Raw genomic sequence first — 20252 nt, 5'->3', positions numbered from 1 at the left:
TGAAGAGTCCAAAATGAAATCGAATAAAATGGGAAAATGTTGCTTAGAAGGAAGGACATCTTTTGCATCATGGATGGATATGGAGCCAAAGAACCGTGATTGTTTATTTTTTACTCTCATTCTTTTCGTGCCAGTCTGTGGCATATATTTTCAGACCTTTCATGAACATCAACTTTCAAAAGGGCTTAGTTCTCAGATCTGACACTGGGTGATTTACTTACATTATCTCATTTAACCTTTTCAACTCTACAGATAGGCAGGTATGAGTATCCCCATTTTAGATATGAATAAGCTGAGACTCAAAGAGGTTAACTAACTCCCCCAGGGTCACAGAGCTTAGCCAGTGTCTGAGTCAGTGTAAATTAAATAAATAACCAGGGATTTCAGAATAAATGTCTAAAATACTCTCGAGAATAGACTGCTTTAAGCTCTTTCAAGCATTTGGCTTGCTGGGTGACCTAGACTCTGTAAGAGGAGCTTCAGCTTTCAGATTTTGACCAAATAAAGCATGTATCTCTTGGGAGTATTAAGGCATCCATTTACTTATTTTTTTTCCCTCTCCATTATTCCCTTTGTCCCTGAAGCAATCTGGGTGTTTGGCAGGTGCTAGACAGTAAATTATGGTTCTAAATGGTGCCTCAGTGGCCTAATAATAATAAGGAAACATGTCCCACAATGTCAATCTGTAGACCCGGGAATAATTAGTACATTTATCAAAGCAGATGGATTTCAGAGGAATTTGAATCCTGCTCTAAGCACAGCATCGGTTTTTGGGCTGGAGTTTAGTGAACTGGGCTTCATAACTTCTTATTATTTAGCTGCCCTGTTAGTCCTTCCTTCCTTTTTTAGCAGTTTCACTGCTTGCTTCAACTTTCCATTCTTTTGTGCTTAGAAAACGTAGGAACCTGGGGACAGGAAGAGAAAGTGGGGATCGAGGAAGGGAAAAACAAATATTATGAGAAGGAACTGTTCTGTCGTCTGAGCCGGCAGCGCCTGGTCTTTGTGTTGTAATTATTGTTCCCTGACCTTTTGGTTGGGAGCGAGCGTAGAGCAGCCTTGCACGGATCAGCCCCACTCCGGAGGGCTGTGGGTTCCTCCTGTCTTCGTGGTTGATCCACGGACATTCCCAGGGCCCAGGACAGCGCCGGGCACCAGGCAGATGATCGCACTCGTTGGCTGGATGAATGAAAGGTGAGCGAGGAAGGCGAAGCGAGGAGTCATCCACGGCGAGAGAGGAGGAGGAGGAGGAGGAGGAGGAGGAGGAGGATGGCACCGCGCGGGGCCTGCGGGAAGAATCCGAAAGTGTCTGTGTGATGGAGAGGGAAATGGAAAAGGGGACGTCCCAACGACTGGGACTGGGACGCAAGAACCGGGACAGGGAAGGCCCGAGTGGGGACCGCAAAGGTTTGCAGGAAAAAAGTGAGGCGAGCCTCGAGGGTAAGGGCGAGACAAAGGGGAGCAGCGAGGCTGGTCGTGGGAAGGAATGGAAAAGAAGTGGCCGGGGAGGGAGGCAGAGCGGGGGACGGGGCGAGAGGGGTGTGGGCGGCGCGCGGGCGGCGCGGGGCGCGGGCGGGAGGCGGGCCGGGCGCGGGGCGCGGGCCGGCCGGGGCGCGGGGAGGGCGCGGCGCGGCCCGGCGCGGAGGAGGGGCGCGGGCGCCGCAAAGTTACTTGGCCTGCGCCCGGCCGGGTCCGCGTGCTGTGGCGGGCCGGCGGGAGGAGCGGAGCGGGGCTCGGCGGGCTGAAACCCGAAACCTCTGGTCCCCGAGCGCGGCCGGGAGGAAGGAAGCGGCGGCGGCGGAGGCGGGAGGCGCCGGCCGGGCCTGAGCTGCCGCGGCGGCGGCTCTCGGTGAGCGGCGGCGGGCGGCGGGCGGCGGGGAGGGCTGCCCGCGATGGGGCCGGCCGAGTTCGCCGTGCAGGGCTGGAGGGCGCGCGGGGCGGGGGCCGGGAGGGTCTCCGCGCCCCGTCCCCCGCGCCTCTCCACAGCCACGGCGCTTGCTTCTCCCCGCCCCCTCTGGGAGGTAGGGGACCGTCCCCTCGGCCGCACTGCGCCTTACTTTGGAGAGCTGGAGCTCTTTGTGGGAAGATGTTGGGGGCGCGCCCCTCCCCTGCGGCCAGGGGCTTCTGAGGGGACCACCCCATTCCGCTGGGTGCAGGCCGCCTCATTTCCCCGGCGCCGCCCGAAGCCCCCTACCCAGTCTCCCGGGGAGGAAGGGCATCGGAGCGTGCCAGGGACTCGGCCGATGGGGACCGCGCCCCCCGGGGCCAAGGGGCTTCGTGCCCTGCTCAGGGATAGGGGCTCGGGCGAAGCGACCGCGACCCTCGGCTGGAATCCGTGAGCACCAGGTGAGCAGCATTCTCCCAGGAGGGCTCAGGGCGCTGTCCTCCCGAGCCTGGGCGGGCGGCGCGCGCATACGTCGCCGGCGCCGCCAGGTGGGCTCCTCTGCCCCTCAGCCTGCCAGGGGGAGATTTGGTTAGGTGGCCAGCCCTCGGCGCCTTCTGGGCCAGAGCTTAACCTTTGTGCCACCTTTGGACAAAGGCATGCGGATGAGAACGTCTGCTGGATAACTGGGCTGGCCTCGCGTGCTTCGGAGATGTCTGTCGCCAGTAACCACACAACCACGCGTTGCGTTAGCACCCCTTCATGCCATGCCTTTGAGGCTATTTTTGTTCACTATTGTACCTCTCATCCCTTTTGCAAAGTGCTTTCAAGAGCGGGTCATTTGATCCTCCTCCCTGTGAAGTAGGGGAATGGTGTGTGGTTTTGGAGGGAAAGGACCTCAGTTCCTTGATCTGTCCAATGGGGATCCTGATTCCCATCAGGCGGTCCTGTCTCGGCGTGCTAGAGGCTGGGGGAGGACAGTCATGCCCGTCGCTCCTCCGTGGAGCCAGCTGGGGATTCAGCCTGGTTTCTTCTCCCCGAGTGACCTAGACCTCCATATGAGCTCTGGAGAGTGACTGCTTCCGGGAACACATGGTTTCCCTTATAATCCATTTATTTCCCTGCAGCCACTGGGAGCATGCGAAGAGAGGCATTTCCCAGGTCCTCGGGGCAGAAAGAGGGGGTGGGAGGAACCTCACATCACACCTACAAGGGCTCTTCATCCAACCGTAACTGGGACGCATGCCACCCATTTCTGCCACTTCCTCCAGAGCACCCCTCTTCCTGGCCTCATCCACACCCATCTTATACTTGTAAGGTGCTAACAAGCACTTTCATATGCACTTTGTAATTTCATTCTCACAGCAGATCTGGAAAGCTCTATTAGCCCATTTGATAGGTGAGGAAACTGAGACTCAGGAGAGGTGGAGTACTCTGCCCAGCTAGTGAACAGCCAAGATCGAACTCAGGTCTTGTGACTTGACAGTGCTTTTCATGAGGCTTCCTGATATCACACAGGCGGGTGCTTTAACTCAGGACTTCTCCCTGCCCTACAGCTCCACTGAGAATAGAGACCCATAATAAAGAGACCTGCTTGTCCTTTTGGAACTAAATCCAAGGCCTCAAGTATCCAAATGGTTCTGTTTGTGTTGCAGCCAGGTGCATTGGGAGTCCTCTGAGAGGTGAAGGAGCACTGTATGGTCGCAGGGGTGTGAGCTCTCTGTTTGGGTTTGGTGGAAGACAGAATGGGCTTGGCTGGAATTGACTTAAATGCCAGCAAAAGGACATACAGCTCTTTGTAGTCAACCCCACAGCTGATGGGGGCCAGTCAGGAAGCCTGAGAGTGGGAATGGGGTGGGCAGGAGAGCTGGGAGGGGGCTGTGTGCACAGCAAGCCTCCCTGCCATGAGGAGGCCCCTGCAGGTGGGACAGGGCTCCAGCGTATTGTTGCCTGGTCTGAGTTTTGATAGAAGCTGTAAATTTTTATGGAGGAAAAAAAAAGCTTCCTATTTTTAAAGATGGCAACTAATTCAAAACATTTTTAAAAATGTAGGAGATAAACAAATTACTGTGTGCAGGCTGGTAGTGGCCTGCAGACTGCCAGTTTGCAACCTCCGTGTTGGACCTTAGGGAGCATTTACTGTCATTCCGAGATGCATGGCTGAAAGGGAGAAGTGGTATCTTCTTGCTGTTTTTCTTTAAGAACAAAAGCCAGTAAAACTAGAGCTAGATAGCTGTCAGTGCTGCCTGGGGGTTGGAGGATGGATTGACTTTATGATTCAATACTTCATTCATTCAAATAGAGCTCATCTGTGATTCCGTTTCTACAGCAAGAGAGAATTCTTACGACTAATTTTTATCTATTTCCTTGGACATTTTATGTGTCCAGCAGGGGAGAGGATGGCATTCATGCTAATGTGTTCAGGGAGCACTGGGAGCATCTAAGAAGGAGTATTCAGTTGGCCAGGGGTAAAACATGAGGAGGTATATTTCAATTTTATTTTGGTTTGTGTTTTTTTTAATACTCAAGTACTAGGTGAGAGAACACTGTGTTAACGGCACCTGAAGTCAGACAGCCTGCATCCCAGCCCTGCCTCTTACAAACTTGTGACCTTCGGTAAACAATGCAAAGTATGCCTGGAAAAATACAGAAACATAGGAAAAGAAATTAATGTTCCTTCCACCTCATCTCTACTCTCTCTCGTTATCTTAGAGGTAACCATTATAAATGTATTTCTTTTCAGGTCTTTTTTATTTATATATATATATATATATATATATATATATATATATTTTTTTTTTTTTTTTTTTTTTTTTTTTTTGAGACAGAGTCTCACTTTGTTGCCCAGGCTAGAGTGAGTGCCGTGGCGTCAGCCTAGCTCACAGCAACCTCTAACTCCTGGGCTCAAGCAATCTTTCTGCCTCAGCTTCCCGAGTAGCTGGGACTACAGGCATGCGCCACCATGCCCGGCTGATTTTTTTCTCTATATATTAGTTGGCCAATTAATTTCTTTCTATTTATAGTAGAGATGGGGGTCTCGCTCTTGCTCAGGCTGGTTTCAAACTCCTGAGCTTGAGCAATCTGCCCGCCTCGGCCTCCCAGAGAGCTAGGATTACAGGCATGAGCCATCGCGCCCGGCCTTATTACACCTTTGATTGTGCAGAAGCATTTAATTTTTATGAAGTTAAATCTATATAATTTTTCTTTATTTTCAAGTTTTCTGTCTTGCCCAGGAAGTCCTCTCCTATTTCAAGATTAACTTTTCGTGAATTTTCTTTCTTCTACAGTCCTCCTTTGCTCTTCTCCATTTGCAAATATTTTAAATGACTGCTTCTTTTCCTTTTCCTTTTTCTAGTTTCCCTCCTCTCTGTGACACCAGGGAGGTCAGGGTTTGAATCTGCCTGTGAGTCTCTTTAGCCAACCTATATTTTCTTTGACTTTTACAGCACCTTTAACCCCCAAGCCTTAAGGGTGAGCTCTTCTCCGGGCGGGCAGAGAGGGAGAAAGGGCATTCTCAGCAGTGGGAAGAGCGTGCAGAGTCACAGAGTTGGAGAACAACTGTGAGTGTTGGGAGAACTGTGAGCAATTCGGGATAGCAGAAGTGGAGGGTATCTGCAAATGAATAGATTTTGCGGGTGGTAGGGAATAGCATGGCACGGTCAGGCTTGTGTAGGGAATAATCAGTCTGGCAATGGCAGGGAGGACAGATTGGAGTGGGGGAGAGAGCAAAGATAAGATGAGATAGAAACATCTGCTAGTAATTCAGGGGGAAGATGGTGGGGCTCTGAGCTGGGGTAATGGCGGTGAGGATGAAGTTTTGAGTTAGAATTTAGTGATGCACTGATGTCTGCTCTAGAGAATGGAACACGCCAACATATATTGCTTCACACACATTATTTCATTCAATCCTAGAGAGTCAGTATGGAAATCTAGCGCTCAGATATGTTCATTAATCTACCCAAGGTCACACAGTCAGAAGGTGTTGGTCAGGGCCTTAGCCCTGTCAGGATTACCTGGCTAGAGTGGTCCAGGATGTCCCAGGTGTCTCTCTTGGGAGATTGGGTGGGTGGTGATGTTTTATCGAGGGTAGAGAAAAGCATGAAGAATAGTACATTGGGCTGGTAGCAGCAGAGATGATGACTCCATTTTGTGCGTGTTATAGCTGAGGTACCTGGGTGTGACATATGGGGAAAAATGTCTACTAGGTGGGTGGATATGAATCTGCAGGATTGTCTGGGCTACACGTGGAGATTTAGGAGTCGCCATTATTTAAGTGCCATAGAAAGGGATCCTATAGAGAGATGAGGTATCGGATAGGTCTCTTTCTTTTGCCAGTGGTAGAAAATCCAGTTCAAGTTGACTTAAACAAAAAGGAAAGTTATTGGCTATGTCACTAAAAAGCTCAAGAGTGTATTTTTGGCTTCTGGTAGGGGTTCAGGGTTCATGTGATTTCATCAGAACTCATTTTCTCACCTCTTCTGGTCTCAACCTTCCTTCATGCTAAGGTTCCCTGTGGTGGCCCCAGTAGCTCGTGGTGCCAAGGGGAAGCTTCGGGTTCAAAGCCAATCGGAAAGGGGAACTGTCTTTATTTCTCCCAGCTTTCCCAGCAACAATCCCATTACGTCTTATAAACTCTGACCGGATCAGAGGAAGTTGGAAGATGCTTATTGGCGAGACACAGGTCTCGTGTGCACATGTATGAAGACATATGGACTCGGGGTATGAAAAGGGTGGATCTTCAGAGAAAATGCAGTGGCAACTACTGGAGCAAGGGGAAGAGATATCAAGGAGGCCTACAGTTTATTTGCTCTATAGATGAGAAAGGAAGAATAGTGCCCCAGAGGGCATCTTGGGAAAGAGTAACACAGGTCAGGATAGTTAATTAGCAGGTAAGCAAGGCTGAGAAGGAACTAAAAGAGGAGGAGACAGGAGAGAGCAGGATCAGGGAGCCCAGAGAAGAGGGGTCTCAGAGAAAAAAGTAGTCAAAAGTATCGGGTGCTGCAGAGAGCCTGAAGAAGGGCCTGTTGGATTTGGCGAGGAGGTCATTGGTGACCTTGCCCAAAGCAAAGATGGTCATTTGTTTGTGCCTGGCTAGGACTACCTTCTAGAAGGTTCCTGCTCTTACCTCTCTTCTGCATTCCCTACCCAGGGTTGGCCAGGTAAGGGCGAGGTGTAGTGTTGGCAGTGAGAAAATTGGGGCCTTGTCAGTAATTAGGTACGTGACTATGGGTAGCTCACTCCATCCGTTTAGACTTCACTTTCATCATCTGCAAAATGAAAGACCAGAATGAGTTACTTCTAAGGCCTCGTTTAGCTTTAAAATGTTGGCCATCTTTAAGGAGATTAGCGAATCTACTCACTTCTCACCACTTTTTTGTTACCACAGCCCTGGTCCAAGCCTTTGTGTCTCCTTGGGCCATAGCAGTGGCCTCCTAACTGGTGTCCCTGCCTCTGCGCTTGCCCCTGCAGGCCACTCTTCACCCGGATTAACCCTTTGAAGGCACAAGTCTCTCATATCATCGCAGTGGCTTCCTCTCTCATGCAGAATCCAGTCCACATTCCTTCCCCCGGCCCACGGTGGGCTATGTAATCTGGCCCCCGACCGTCTCCAAGGTCTATCATTCTCCTCTTCTCTGATCCTCTCCAGCTTTCTTGCTGATCTTTACACGTGCCAGGCTCATTCCGGCCTCGGGGCCTTTGCAAGGGCTCTTTCCTGGCCTGGAATTCCTTTTCATCACTTTCTGGTCTCTGCTCAAATGTCACATCCTCTACCCGCTTGACGCACTCCCGACCCAGCCACCCGTTCCCGCCTCTCTTAGTCTGTTTGATTTTTCTTCGTGGCACCTACTGCGACCTGAAATTATTTTATATCTTTATTGTTTGTTTGTTTACTGTCTGTGTCCCCTCCCCCACGTGCATGCTTCAGGAGAGGTTTGGGCATGTCTCGTTTGCTGCTGTGCCCCAGCTGTAGGTAGAGCTGGGCACGGAGCAGGTATTCGGCAAACATGCCACGTAGCTCAGTGAGAAATGAGAAGACAAGCATATTGGAGTGGCCAGAAACAGTGGCAGTGTGGCCATCGTGGTGAGGGAGGGGTGGGGACAGCCCCGGTAGCTCAGGCATCTGTCTCAGATGTGGCCATCAGAAAACTGTATTCAGAAGAAATGCTCCTTTAAGCTATTTAAAAATTATATTTTCAGTTTTAGCAATATAAGCATAATTAGTTCGCTTGGCTCAGTGAGGATAAAGAATAAAAAATAAGGGTTTTTATAAAGAATAAAAAATAAGGGTAAAAAATAGTCTTCGTTGTTTATTATCTTGTGTTAGAAGTTATCATCTCACTCTTGTGCTCAGCATAGCTTCCGTTTCTCTCTTTTTTTTTTTTTGGGACAGAGTCTTGCTCTGTTGCCCGGGCTAGAGGGCTGTGGCATCAGCCTAACTCACAGCAACCTCAAACTCCTGTGCTCAGGTGATCCTCCTGCTTCAGCTTCCTGAGTAGCTGGGACTACAGGCGCATGCCACCATGCCTGGCTGGTTTTTTTTTTTTTTTTTTCTATTTTTAGTAGAGACGGCGTCTTACTCTTGCTCAGGCTGATCTGGAACTCCTGAGCTTAAGGAATCCTCCTGCCTCTGTCTCCCAGAGTGCTAGGATTTCAGGCATGAACCACGATGCCCAGCCCTGTCTCTTATCTTCTTGGAGCATGTGTATGTTTTTATTTGTGGAAGGTGTTTTATTTCTCTCAGTCTGTTTATTAAGTATATATAGTAAAAAATAGAATGAAAAAAGTGAACCCAAATTGTTCCTGTAGAGCAGGATCTCTCAACCTCAGCACTATTGACATTTTTGCATTTCGGGCTGGATAATTCTTTGTATTGTAGAATCCTTAGATGCTAGCAGCATCCCCCCCCCAGGTGTGACAACCCAAAATGTCTCCAGGCATTTCCAGATACTGGGAAGTGCAAAATCGCCCCTCCTTGAGATCCAGTGATGTAGGATGTTGATGTAGGGAGTGGGCTTGATTGTTATCTAAAGTCTTCTGCTTGGACTTTTTCATTTTCAGTGATTCTCTTCACTGACATCATTATAGCTTTTATGCCGAAAAACATGAGATTTGCTCTTCCGGGGAAGGGGTTTTGAGCCAAAGGAAGCGTGGAACATCACCCCCACAGTCACAGGTAGAGGAGAATTAAAACTTCGTGTTTCAGGCCAGGCGTGGTGGCTCACGCCTGTAATCCTGGCACTCTTGGGAGGCAGAGTTGGGTGGATCGCACAAGGTCAGGAGTTCGAGACCAGCCTGAGCAAGAGAGAGACCCCATCTCTACTAAAAATAGAAAGAAATTAATTGGCCAACTAAAAATATATAGAAAAAATTAGCCAGGCATGGTGGCACATGCCTGTAGTCCCAGCTACTCGGGAGGCTGAGACAGCAGGATCGCTTAAGCCCAAGAGTCTGAGGTTGCTGTGAGCTAGGCTGACACCACGGCACTCTAGCCCGGGCACACAGTGAGACTGACTCTAAAAAAAACCAAAAAAACAAAAAAACCCTTCATGTTTCTTAGTCAGCTGGTTACCTGGATGCCTGTGACCCTGACTCACCTTGAACTGCTGTGTGGTTAGTAAAGCAGCTTAGACCTGGTGGGAGGGAACCTTTTCTGCAGTTAGGCTTCAAATCTTGAGGCTCAGAGCCTCTAATGGAATCAAAGAATCTTCCATTTTGCATTTTCCTGTAGTGCATCTTTTCTCTCTTCCATTTTAACCAGTTACATAGTCAGATGGAACCTCTTTGGCTTTAATTAAAATTTGAAGGGGGAAAAAGAGAAGTGGGTGTTCTTTTCATGTCTTAAATAATTTTCTTAATATTTTTTGAGTTTATCTTCTGATAGCCACCGTGCTAGCTGCTTTTACCCACACTACCTGCTGTATTCCTCTTGGCAATCATATAAAGTAGGTTAATTCTACTTTCTTTTTCCCTAGGGAGAAATTGAGGCCCAGGGAGGTTAAGAGGCACATACAGGGGACACATGGAAATATAAAATATTTATTTTCTTCACATGCAAAGTGCAGTTAGGAATTCAAAAGGGAAACTGAGGAAGCATTCATAAGCTGTCTGGAAGAGAAAGCATCCTCAATCTAAAATAAAAACTCATGCTATGAGAAGACATGTGCATCTGAAAGGATAACTAAAATGTAGATGAAAAACTCTATAGACAGTAAGAGATGGTCTCGGTCATTGTGGAGGTGGAATGTTCCAGAAAGGCTTCTTTAGAGTTTAACTCTTTAGGTGAGCCTTGAGCTGGATGTTATTCAGGTGAGTAGCAATGAGGAGGTGAGTGGCCTAGGATAAAGGAATGGTTTATATTTTCCTGCCCTGTCAGCATCACTTCAATTGGAGAAAATGCTTACTTACAAAAAGATGCTGTGAGGCCGGGTGCAGTGGCTCACGCCTATAATCCTAGCACTCTGGGAGGCCAAGGCAGGAGGGTCGCTCGAGGTCGGGAGTTCGAGACCAGCCTGAGCAAGAGCGAGACCCCATCTCTACTAAAAAAAAATAGAAAAAAATTAGCTGGACAACTGAAAAATATATATATTAAAAAAAAAATTAGCCGGGCATGGTGGCGCATGCCTGTAGTCCCAGCTCCTCGGGAGGCTGAGGCAGGAGGATCGCTCAAGCCCAGGAGTTTGAGGTTGCTGTGAGCTAGGCTGACGCCACGGCACTCTAGCCTGGGCATCAGAGTGAAACTCTGTCTCAAAAAAAACTGCTGTGAGTGAGTACCAATGTAAAAAATCAGTTTGAATTTTATTGACCACAGTAACATCTATAGATATTTGCAGAAGAGTAGTTTACATGGGTGCAAGACTTCACTTATTTGGTGTACAGACAGAGCTTGGGTATATTTGGCTGGAAAGGCCCATCGTGGTAACTGCTCTCCGCAGTTTCGGATTGCCTGACTTGGAAGACGTGTGGTAGGACAGTTTATAGAGGAATTAGAAATAAAGGGTAAGCCAGATAGACAAGAAGTAGTAACACTCTACCTTGTGGTGCAGGCCTGTGCAAATATCTTCTGCAGAGACGCCCATGATCTTGCCAAGAAATTCATATTTTCCAGACTTGGCCTCCTTGAAAGTTCTAATGACAGTTCTTCAGTATAAAACATATTCGTCTGCTCTTATATGCCTACCTTTCTGGTGGTGTAAAATCCAATGGGACTCAATGACCTTGCTTTTAAATTAAGCAGTTTCCCTCTTACCACTTAAAAAATGTTAAAGATAGATTCTGAGCTCTGAGCTGTTTCAAGGGTCCTGGTTTTTTTGGAACATACCACTGTTACCCAGGTCATGTCATTTATCTGCAAAGTGATGAGAAGGAGAAAATCAGTCCTCCCCAGAGGTGCAGGAGGAAATGACAAGTGTCTGACAGAGTCCATACTCGGAGAACTTTGTGCTGAAGCCCTCTCTCAGGACAGTGTTAACTCTTACTTTACACACTCCTTTAATAAGCTTGACAAGGGAAACCACAGGTAAATATACATTGTATGGGGTAAAGGTTCAGCTGAAGGTTGAAACAAGTTGCAGAGAAGTATAAAAAGCAGACAGAGATAAGCAAGGCACATTGGGTGTAAGAGGAAATAACACTACCTGCTGTTGGTCTTGAGGGAATCACCACCTTTCAGATCATATAATAATGGCTCACTGTGCCAGCCCTTAGCTGAGTGACTGTTGGCAAGCTAACAACTTTCTCCAAGGTTCCAAAAAGAAAGCAATTGCACTAGAATTGATCTATAAGGTCTTTTCCAGGTCAAAATTTCATGTGTCTTGGGATCTAATGACTTTGAATCATTATGAAAGTTATTATTTTTGTATACTTGGTTTTAAAATGTTAGGGATATGTATGATAGATATTCATGAATTTTGCTTAAAGCCTTAAAATAAAGAGTTTTGATGGTTTAAGGTGGCAAAACTCTACCAATTCAGAAAACTCGGCTATCTGAGGCATTTCCTCAGATTAGCTCGGGTGTCAGTGCATTTCTGAAAGGGAAATTGTTACTGGAGACCTTCTAATGATTAGGATGCTTGATTTTGTTCAGGGTTATCAAGAGAAAGGATGAGCAAGTTACGGGGGTGGGGTTGTTTGCACTGGGGGTTGAGGAGAATGGGGCAGGGTGGATGGGAGAAGGTGGATAAATGAAGACCCTGTACCCTCAATCCTTGCCAGCTGTTGGATTGCACCCTAATATCCACACAGAGCACAGTTTGCCTCCTTCAGCATCTCTACTCTTACCTCCTGCCTTTGTGCCAAGTTAGGATTGCTTTTCGCAATACATAAAGGAAATTCTATTACAGGGACTTAACCAAGAAGGAGTTGACTCGCTGTGGCTGGGTACAGTGATGTCATGATTCATTAGGTGTCTTGGGCAACTTCAGTCTTTCTGTCCTGCATTGCATGGGACTTCCAGACACTGCTTCACCTTTAGTCATCGGCTTTGAGTTCCAGTCAGGACAAAGGGAAAGGGCAGAAGCCACAGCTGAGTCTGTCCCTTTTTCCAGGGAATGGATAGCTTTCCACCACCTTGCAGACTGGGTCTGATGGCCAGCCCAGGCTCTCTGTAAGCAAGTGTAACTTTGGAGGCACGTTTGCTACCCTGCATCCAATCAGGGCTCTGTTGATAGGGAGAAGGGAGAATGGATATGACTGGATAATGTGTAGTGTTTGCTACTCTGCTGCAACACAGACAAGAAGTGCCTAGCGTGCCCAGGTATCCTGCGTCCTGTTGTTCACTCATATGTGTATTCATTTATCACATATATTGAACACCTGCTATGTGCCAGGTCATCACTGTCTTAGGTGATGGCCAAAAAATTTGCAGACCAAAACTTGCTTGCCCTCATGGAACCTACAATCTTGTGAAAGAGAAAGGCATGAACCGGATAAACGTACACACACATGCGTTAAGGAGAGACGGGAAAGAAGCAATGGAGCCACAGAGTGTTGGGGGTGGGTATGAAATGTTATGTGGTGTGGCCTGGAAAGGCCTCGCTGAAAAGGTGACTTAAGACCTAAAGGATGCGAAAGGAACCGACAGAAATATCTGGGGGAAGGGCATTCCGCATAGCAAGCGCAAGGGGCCTGAGGCGGAAGCAGTTTGATGTGCTTGAGAAACAGTGAGGAGGCCAGCGTGGTCAGCGCGGAAGAAACAAAAGGTAATTTTTATTACGAGGTTGGAGCAGTAGTGGAGAGCCAGGCCAGGTCTAGCTAACAATTTTGGGCTTACTCTGAGTGACATGAGAATCCTTTTGGGGTTTTGAGTAGAGCTGTGACTTGTTCTGACCTCCGTTTTACGGGGTCCCTCTGGTGCTGTGTCGAGAGTGGGGGAAGGGGCAGGAGGAGGCAGCCTCAGTAGGAAGCTGCTTTGATAATCCAGAGGAGACATGGAGTGGGGGCAGCGCAGACACGGTAAGGCAGTTGCAGTCTAGGTACTTGTCAGGGGTAGAGCCCACAGGTTTGCTGAGGGGCCAGCTGTGGGCATGTGAGGGATCAGGAGTGGGTCCAAAGTTAGGAGTCTGAGCAGTGGGATGACAGGGGTGCATACGCGAGATGGGGCAGAGCGTGGAAGGAGCAGGTTTGAGAGACACAAGTGTCAGCCTCTGGCTTTGGGCACGTTAGGTCCGAGGAGCCTGTGACCTGCAGCTGGAGGGGTGGAGCAGCTGGTCGATGTAGGGGTCGGGCTCCCCGGGGCGGCATTGGCTTGTCCGTGTGGCCAGGGGCTGCCGAGCAGACCGGGCCCAGGTGCCTGCTCAGTCACCACACCCGCTTCCGGCAGCAGCGCCAGGCAGACTCGGAATGGCCTCGGGAAGTTCCGGCCTGGCCGGACCCGGCATTTCTGCCCTCTCCCACTGACGGGAAGGACGGGGCCAGGCCTGGGGTGTCCAGTGGCCTGGCAAAGGAAAGACGCTTGCCTCATGGGCAGCTGGAAAAGCGGTTTCTGTGCTGAGGACTTGTACCTTCAGGTCGCTGAGGCCTTCTCGGAGAGCTGTGTCGAACTGCGGCTGCTTTTTCTTCCCTTTTCCTAAAGCGCTTTCCCTGTGGGTCCTGAGCCCCTCCCTGAGCGGGTTGCCTTCGTCATGAGTCCAGCTGGTTGCTGGTGGATTTTCTGTGGGACTGAAATGGCCCCTCTGCTGTCTGCGTCGTCTGGGCAACAGGAGGGCGGCGAAGGCAGCTTTAATATTGCTGGTGGAGGCCTGGGAGAGAGGCCAGTTGCCCTTTTAAAAACTTCTCTGACAGTCTGTGGCTCAGAGTCCAGCTTTGCTTAGGACTGCCTGTTCCTCGTGTTCTCCAGCTTGTCACAACAAAAACTGCAGAGATGTTTGATTAACAAAGAGTAGAGTTTTGTTTCACCGTGTAACCCGGGGAGTTTTTAATGGTTTTCTTCAGCAGGCTCAGCCTTGGAAGTCTCTGCTGTATCAGCCCCTCCAGAGGAATAATTCATGCCAGACAAGGTCTCAGTTTCCTCATCTGCTACAGGAGGAGGTTGTATCTTCACAGGTTCTTCTCATCTCTAACAATGAGTGAGAAGCTCTTAAGAAAGCTGGCTTCATTCACTTTAGGACTATTCAAACTCTTGGGGGAAAGAAATTAGAGAAAAAATGCCCACATATTTTTTTTTAATCAATTTTTTTTATTGTGGTATAATACACATAACTTAAAATTTACCATCTTAATCTGTTTTTTTTTTTTTTTTTTTTTTTTGAGACAGAGTCTGGCTCTGCAGCCCGGACTAGAGTGCTGTGGCATCAGTCTAGCTCACAGCAACCTCAAACTCCTGGGCTCAAGCGATCCTCCTGCCTCAGCCTCCCAAGTAGCTGGGACTACAGGCATGCGCCACCATGCCCGGCTCATTTTTTCTATTTTTGGTAGAGATGGTGACTTGCTCTTGCTCAGGCTGGTCTCGAACTCCTGAGCTTGAGCAGTCCTCCCGCCTCAGCCTCCCAGAGTGCTAGGATTACAGACGTGAGCCAGCACGCCCGCCATCTTAACCATTTTTAACGTACAGTTCAGTGGTATTAGGTACATTCATGTTGCTGTGCATCCATCACCATCATGGTAAACTCTGTACACGTTAAACAGTAACTTCCCATTCCCGCTCCCCCCCAGCCCCTGGCAACTGCCATTCCACTTTCTGTCTTTATAGCTTTTACTGTTTTGAGTATCTCATATAAGTGGAATCATAAAGTGTTTGTCTTTTTTGTGACTGGCTTATTTTACTTAGGATAGTGTCCTCAAGATTCATTTGTATTGTAGTATATGTCAGGATTTCCTTTCTTTTTAAGGCTGAATAATATTCCATTGTATGTGCATACACCACAGTTTGTTTATTCATTTCTCACTTGATGGACCATTTGAGTTGCTTTTATGTTTTTGCTGTTGTGAACAGTGCTGCTGTGAACATGGGTATGCAGATGTCTCTTTGAGACCTGCTTTTGTTCTTCTAGGTATATACCCAGAAGTGGAGTTGCCAGATCATACGGTGATTCTATGTTTAATTTTTTGAAGAATTGCCACACTGTTTTCCCCAGTGCTGTACCATTTTACATTCCCACCAACAGTGTACAAGGGTTCCAATTTTTTCATATTCTCACCAACACTTGTTTTTTTCTTTTTTGTTTTGATAGTAGCTGTGCTAATGGGTATGAGGTGGTATCTTATTGGAGTTTCGATTGCATTTCCCTAAATGATTAGTCATGTTGAGTACCTTTTCATGTTCTTACTGTCCATTTGCATATTTTCTTCCAAGAAGAAATTTCTATTCAAGTCCTTTGCTTACTTTTGAATTGGGTTGTTTGTATTTGTTATTGTTGTTGAGTTTTAGGAGTCTTCTGTGTGTTCCAGATTTTAATTCCTTATCAGATGAATGATTTGCGAATATTTTTTCGAGTTCTGTGGGTTTCCTTTTTACTCTGTGGATCATGTCTGTGGATGCACATAGTTTTTAAATTTTCATGGAAGTCCAGTTTGCCTGTTTTTTCTTACATTGCCTGTGCCTTCAGTTTCATATCCAAGAAATCATTGTCAAGTCAGTGTCACAACTTGGTGTAATTTTTTTGTTGTTCCCAAGCCTCAGTCTCTTTCTTCCCTACCCCATTTATTTGTTTGTTTCTTTCTGTTTTTCAGTAAAGTTTTTAGACCAATAGAGCATAATCGAAGGCAGATTGGAAATGGGGGCACACAGCACAGCTGGCTGGCGCAGAGGGTCCAGGGAGGGATTGGTGGGTGAGAAACCTGGAAAGCAGACGAGGCCAGACCATGTAAAGTCTCTCCTGCTGTGGCGATGGAGCCCATCCATTGAAGACAGGCGGGAGACTCACAGACATAGGACCAAGTCGTAGAACTGATACCTACTGCTCTCTTGAACTTAGTCACCTGACCTTTCTGAGCCTCAGTTTCCCCATCTTATTTCTCTAACAAACACTGATGTGGTACCCAGCACTATTCTAAGTACTGTACAAATATCAACTCGTTGACTCCTCCCATCAACCCTGCGAGGTAGGCACTCCTGTTGCCCCTGTTTGCAGATGGGGACACTGATGCACAGAGAGGCTAAGTAACGTGTCAAGGCCACAGAGCCAGTAAGTTGTGGCGCTGGGATTTTGAACCCAGTCTGTCTAGCTCCAGACAGATCATGCTCTTAGCCGTTACATTATGCTGCTTCTTTAAAATGGGGGGCGGGGGGGGGAAGGGCCATTTCTATCTCTAAAAGTTACTTAGAAAATCAAATGAGGTGATATGTATAATAATATGCCATATGTTGCAGTGTTTTACAAATACTGGTTATTATTAGTTAATACTAATTAAGCAACGCTCTGGAAAATGGGCACGATTCTCCAGGGTGTAGGGAGAAAGGCATGGATAAGGATTGAGATTGGGGCTTGGGAAGATCTGCGCTGAGGAACCAGGAGCTTGGGTCTGGGAGACTCCCGGCTGGTGCCCTTGAGGACAGAGTCTAGTCAGTGGCAGAAGCTGGAGAAGAGCCGTGAACTGCAGGCTGCCGGCCTGCTTGCAGAAGGGTGTTGTGAAGGGAGGAGATACTCACGTTGATAACGTATGTGCGGAGGGCACCAAAGCCAGGTACCTCTCCCACTGGCAAATGAAGCATTCAGAAGGGGACCACGAGGCCATGTAGGGTTCTGACTCCAGCAGTCCCTTCTCCTGGTGCGTTTTCCCAAGCAGACTAGAGCTCAGACCTGCTCCTCGAGGTAAGCAAGAAGTTTTGGAAAAGGACGCTGGTGGCCTTGTGGTGGCCTGGTGGGGAGAGGAGCAGAGCGCTGTGCGTTGCCGCAGACCCTGGGTTGGCTGGGTGGGCACATCCCTCTGGGGTTGCAGAGGCCAGGTCCCGGCACCTGCTCTCTGTGGGACAGCTTTCGGGAGAGCGGGAGGGAGCGCAGGGAGGGAGCCTTGGCTGAGAGCACCTGGCTGTTTACGCACGCAGCCGTGGAGACCCGGGGATCCTGTGATCTCTTTCTGTGTGGCCTGGTTTGTGGGTGGGATGGGGGTGGGGTTCACTCTCTTCATCTCAGTTACCTTAAGTGCAAAACAAAGTGGTTATTAGAACCTTCTTCCCAGCTCCGCCCCCCTTCGGCACCCTAGCTGGTGATTGATGTGTACACAGTGCTTTGAGGTGCTGAGATGAAGGGCCCGGAGAGTGCGGCCAAAATGGCGCAGCGGCCTCACCTGGGCTTGTTGGAGGTGCTATTGGGAGCAGTTCCTCACCTGGAGGGTCGTCTGTTCCACGGCTTATGTCCCTACATGTTTGCATTTGATTTCTTTAGAAGAGGACATCTGTGGCCCCGGCTTTTCAGGCTGGTCAGCTCCTGATAAAAACGGCTCGTGGGTCACATGCAGAGGGACTGAGGTGGCGTGGCCTGCTCTGGAGGCGGCCAAGGGGGAGGATGTGAACCACCACTTAGCCCAGCTATGGTGTTAAGGTTATCAGGAGAGAACTTCATGATAAAAGAAACTGTTTTTTGCAGAGCAGCATGCTGGGGAGGACAGGTGTGTTGTTAGAGAGGTGTGGGGGTCCTGTGCCCTCTGACCTCCGCATCCCCGCAGCACCCACTGACCCGGCCTGTTGCTCGCAGGCCTCAGGCTGGCCTGTGATGGCCCCATTTATGAGGGACACCGTGGAGCTGGGGGACGTCTCCTTTCCCTTGCAGTGGCTTGTGGGCTGGGACACGGGTTTTCTGGCCCAGACACACTGCACACTGTGAGGGTGGAAAGCTTCCCTGAGCTGCCACACGAGGAGAGTCCACGATGCCCGGGCCCGGAGTTCCCTGGCAAGGTCCTCGTCAAGAAGAAAAGGGTAAGAAGATTTCAAGGAGGAGGCTGAGGTGACAGAGCGGTGCCCGAGGAGACAGCCCACACTTGAGAAAGGGAAGGTTCCTGGTACTGAGGTCCGTGGAGGTGCAGTCTTGACATGTTGTGTGTCGTCATGATGCATCAGAATGTGAGCCAAGATACTTTAAGTTGCAAGGGATAGAAACTCAGCAAAATTGGCGTAAGTGAAAGAAAAAATCGACTGGCTTATGCAACTGAGAAGAACAAAAACATTCATATCTCAAATCCTGTCATGAGCATTTCCCCCGTGTGCCTCCCACCTTCCCCCCACCTCGTGGTCTGGTTCTCCCAGCTCCATTTGCTGGTGAGCTCTTTCCACACGGCGTTCCGGAGAGCCGGCTACCGCGAGCCCAGGCTCACACTTACCAGACTGCCACCCCTATGCTGGGCTGGTCTGTCGTCTAGCAGTTTTAGCCAAAGTCCTGGGCCAAGTGCTGTGTGATCATCCCTACACCAATCTCCCTAGATTAACCAGCCCACCCTAGATCAAAAGGGACCCATAGAGTGAAGGCGATGCTGGCTTCCCCCAAATCATGTGGCCTAAAAATAAAGGAAAGGTCGGCCAGAAATAAAGGAAAGATCATTTCCCAAAGTAAAATCAGGCTAAACTCTTCAAATGGTCACTCCAGCATGCAGTGAAGGCACATTGCTTAGCAGATGCCGTTCTAGGTACTTTATACAAATAGACTCGGTCCTCACAGTAACTCTATGAAGAAGATAGTATTTATTTTAAAGGCAAAGAAACAGAAGTCAGCTCCTTTCCTTAGGCTTATGGAGCTAACAAGTAGAGGAGGTATACACTTAAAAAATGGGATGAAGAAACAAAAGAGAGAGACAAAATAAAATTATTTAAAATTAAAAAAAAAAAAAAGTAGAGGAGATAGGCTTCAAACCCAGGCAGTTTGGCCTCAGAGTCCATGCTCCTAACCACCAGGCCACACTGTCTTTCTGACAAGCACAGGGCAGCTGCTGCAAGAGCAGAAAGAAAGCCAGTTGTCAGTCAGTCGAAATCAAAGAGTTCTAGGTGAAAATATGAGGTGAGACTACAAAATATCCAAATTTTATACAATTGAATAAGAGAGAGAACCTATTTTTATATTGTAGTAATTTCAACTCAAGGCATTTCTGAAATTATTTATTGGGAATTATGCAAACCAGTTTACAAAACACAATAGATACCTGTCTCAGTACTCTACAATGTTGCCTTGTTTTTTAACCCAAAATGATACTGATCATTGACTTTAGCGGCAAGATTTAGCTTTGAATGATTTGAGGCTGCTGCCAGCAGTCTAATCCAGCAGTTTACTATCTTTGTACAAGACTGAAGGCATAGCCGGGTGCTGTGGGTCACGCCTGTAATCCTAGCACTCTGGGAGGCCGAGGCGGGAGGATTGCTCGAGATCAGGAGTTCGAAACCAGCCTGAGCAAGAGCGAGACCCCCATCTCTACTATAAATAGAAAGAAATTAGTTGGCCAACTAATACATATAGAAAAAATTAGCTGGGCATGGTGGCGCATGCCTGTAGTCCCAGCTACTTGGGAGGCTGAGGCAGTAGGATTGCTTGAGCCCAGGAGTTTGAGGTTGCTGTGAGCTAGGCTGACGCCACGGCACTCACTCTAGCCTGGGCAACAAAGCAAGACTCTGTCTCAAAATAAATAAATAAGTAAATAAATAAATAAAAAATAATAATATATATATAAAAAAAGACTGAAGGCAATCCCAAAAGAGGAATGACCACAGTACATTGAGCTGTGGTGGCAAAGGTGAGCGAATGTTCGTCCTCACTGGTGAGCTGAGAGGGATAGCTCTCTTTCTCAGGGATAATTTCTGGTAGTTTATTAAAAGCTCAGTTGTGTTACTGTCTAGTTGTTTCTAAGAGGGGCAGCGTAAGGTGATTTGTTTGGCCAGAGAAGGATGCATTGGGTGTGGGAGTTGTGAAACACCTTTGTGTCTGGCAACAGAACTACCCAGGAGAGTGGAAATGTG

The 20252-nt window shown here is 48.3% G+C and overlaps 1 protein-coding gene across 3 annotated transcripts in view; it reads left to right on the top strand.

The window, feature by feature from the left end:
- Nucleotides 1–1050: 1050 nt before the first annotated feature.
- Nucleotides 1051–20252, top strand: part of GPR161 (G protein-coupled receptor 161) — a 45437-nt gene continuing 26235 nt past the window's right edge. Inside the window, exon 1 of one of the 3 annotated variants that reach the window (XM_012783883.3) lies at nucleotides 1051–1191. In XM_012783883.3, the coding sequence (XP_012639337.1) occupies nucleotides 1185–1191 (7 nt within the window). In that variant the 5' untranslated portion in view covers nucleotides 1051–1184. Of the gene's footprint in view, nucleotides 1192–1566; nucleotides 1847–2229; nucleotides 2344–20252 lie in introns of those variants that run through there. The other 2 variants (XM_012783884.2, XM_076000364.1) reach the window with 2 other exon arrangements.

The sequence above is a fragment of the Microcebus murinus genome, chromosome 2, assembly GCF_040939455.1.
Source record: "Microcebus murinus isolate Inina chromosome 2, M.murinus_Inina_mat1.0, whole genome shotgun sequence".
Taxonomy (NCBI): domain Eukaryota; kingdom Metazoa; phylum Chordata; class Mammalia; order Primates; family Cheirogaleidae; genus Microcebus; species Microcebus murinus.
Note: the sequence above shows the minus strand (reverse complement) of the source record. Positions and strands in the feature narration are given on the sequence as shown.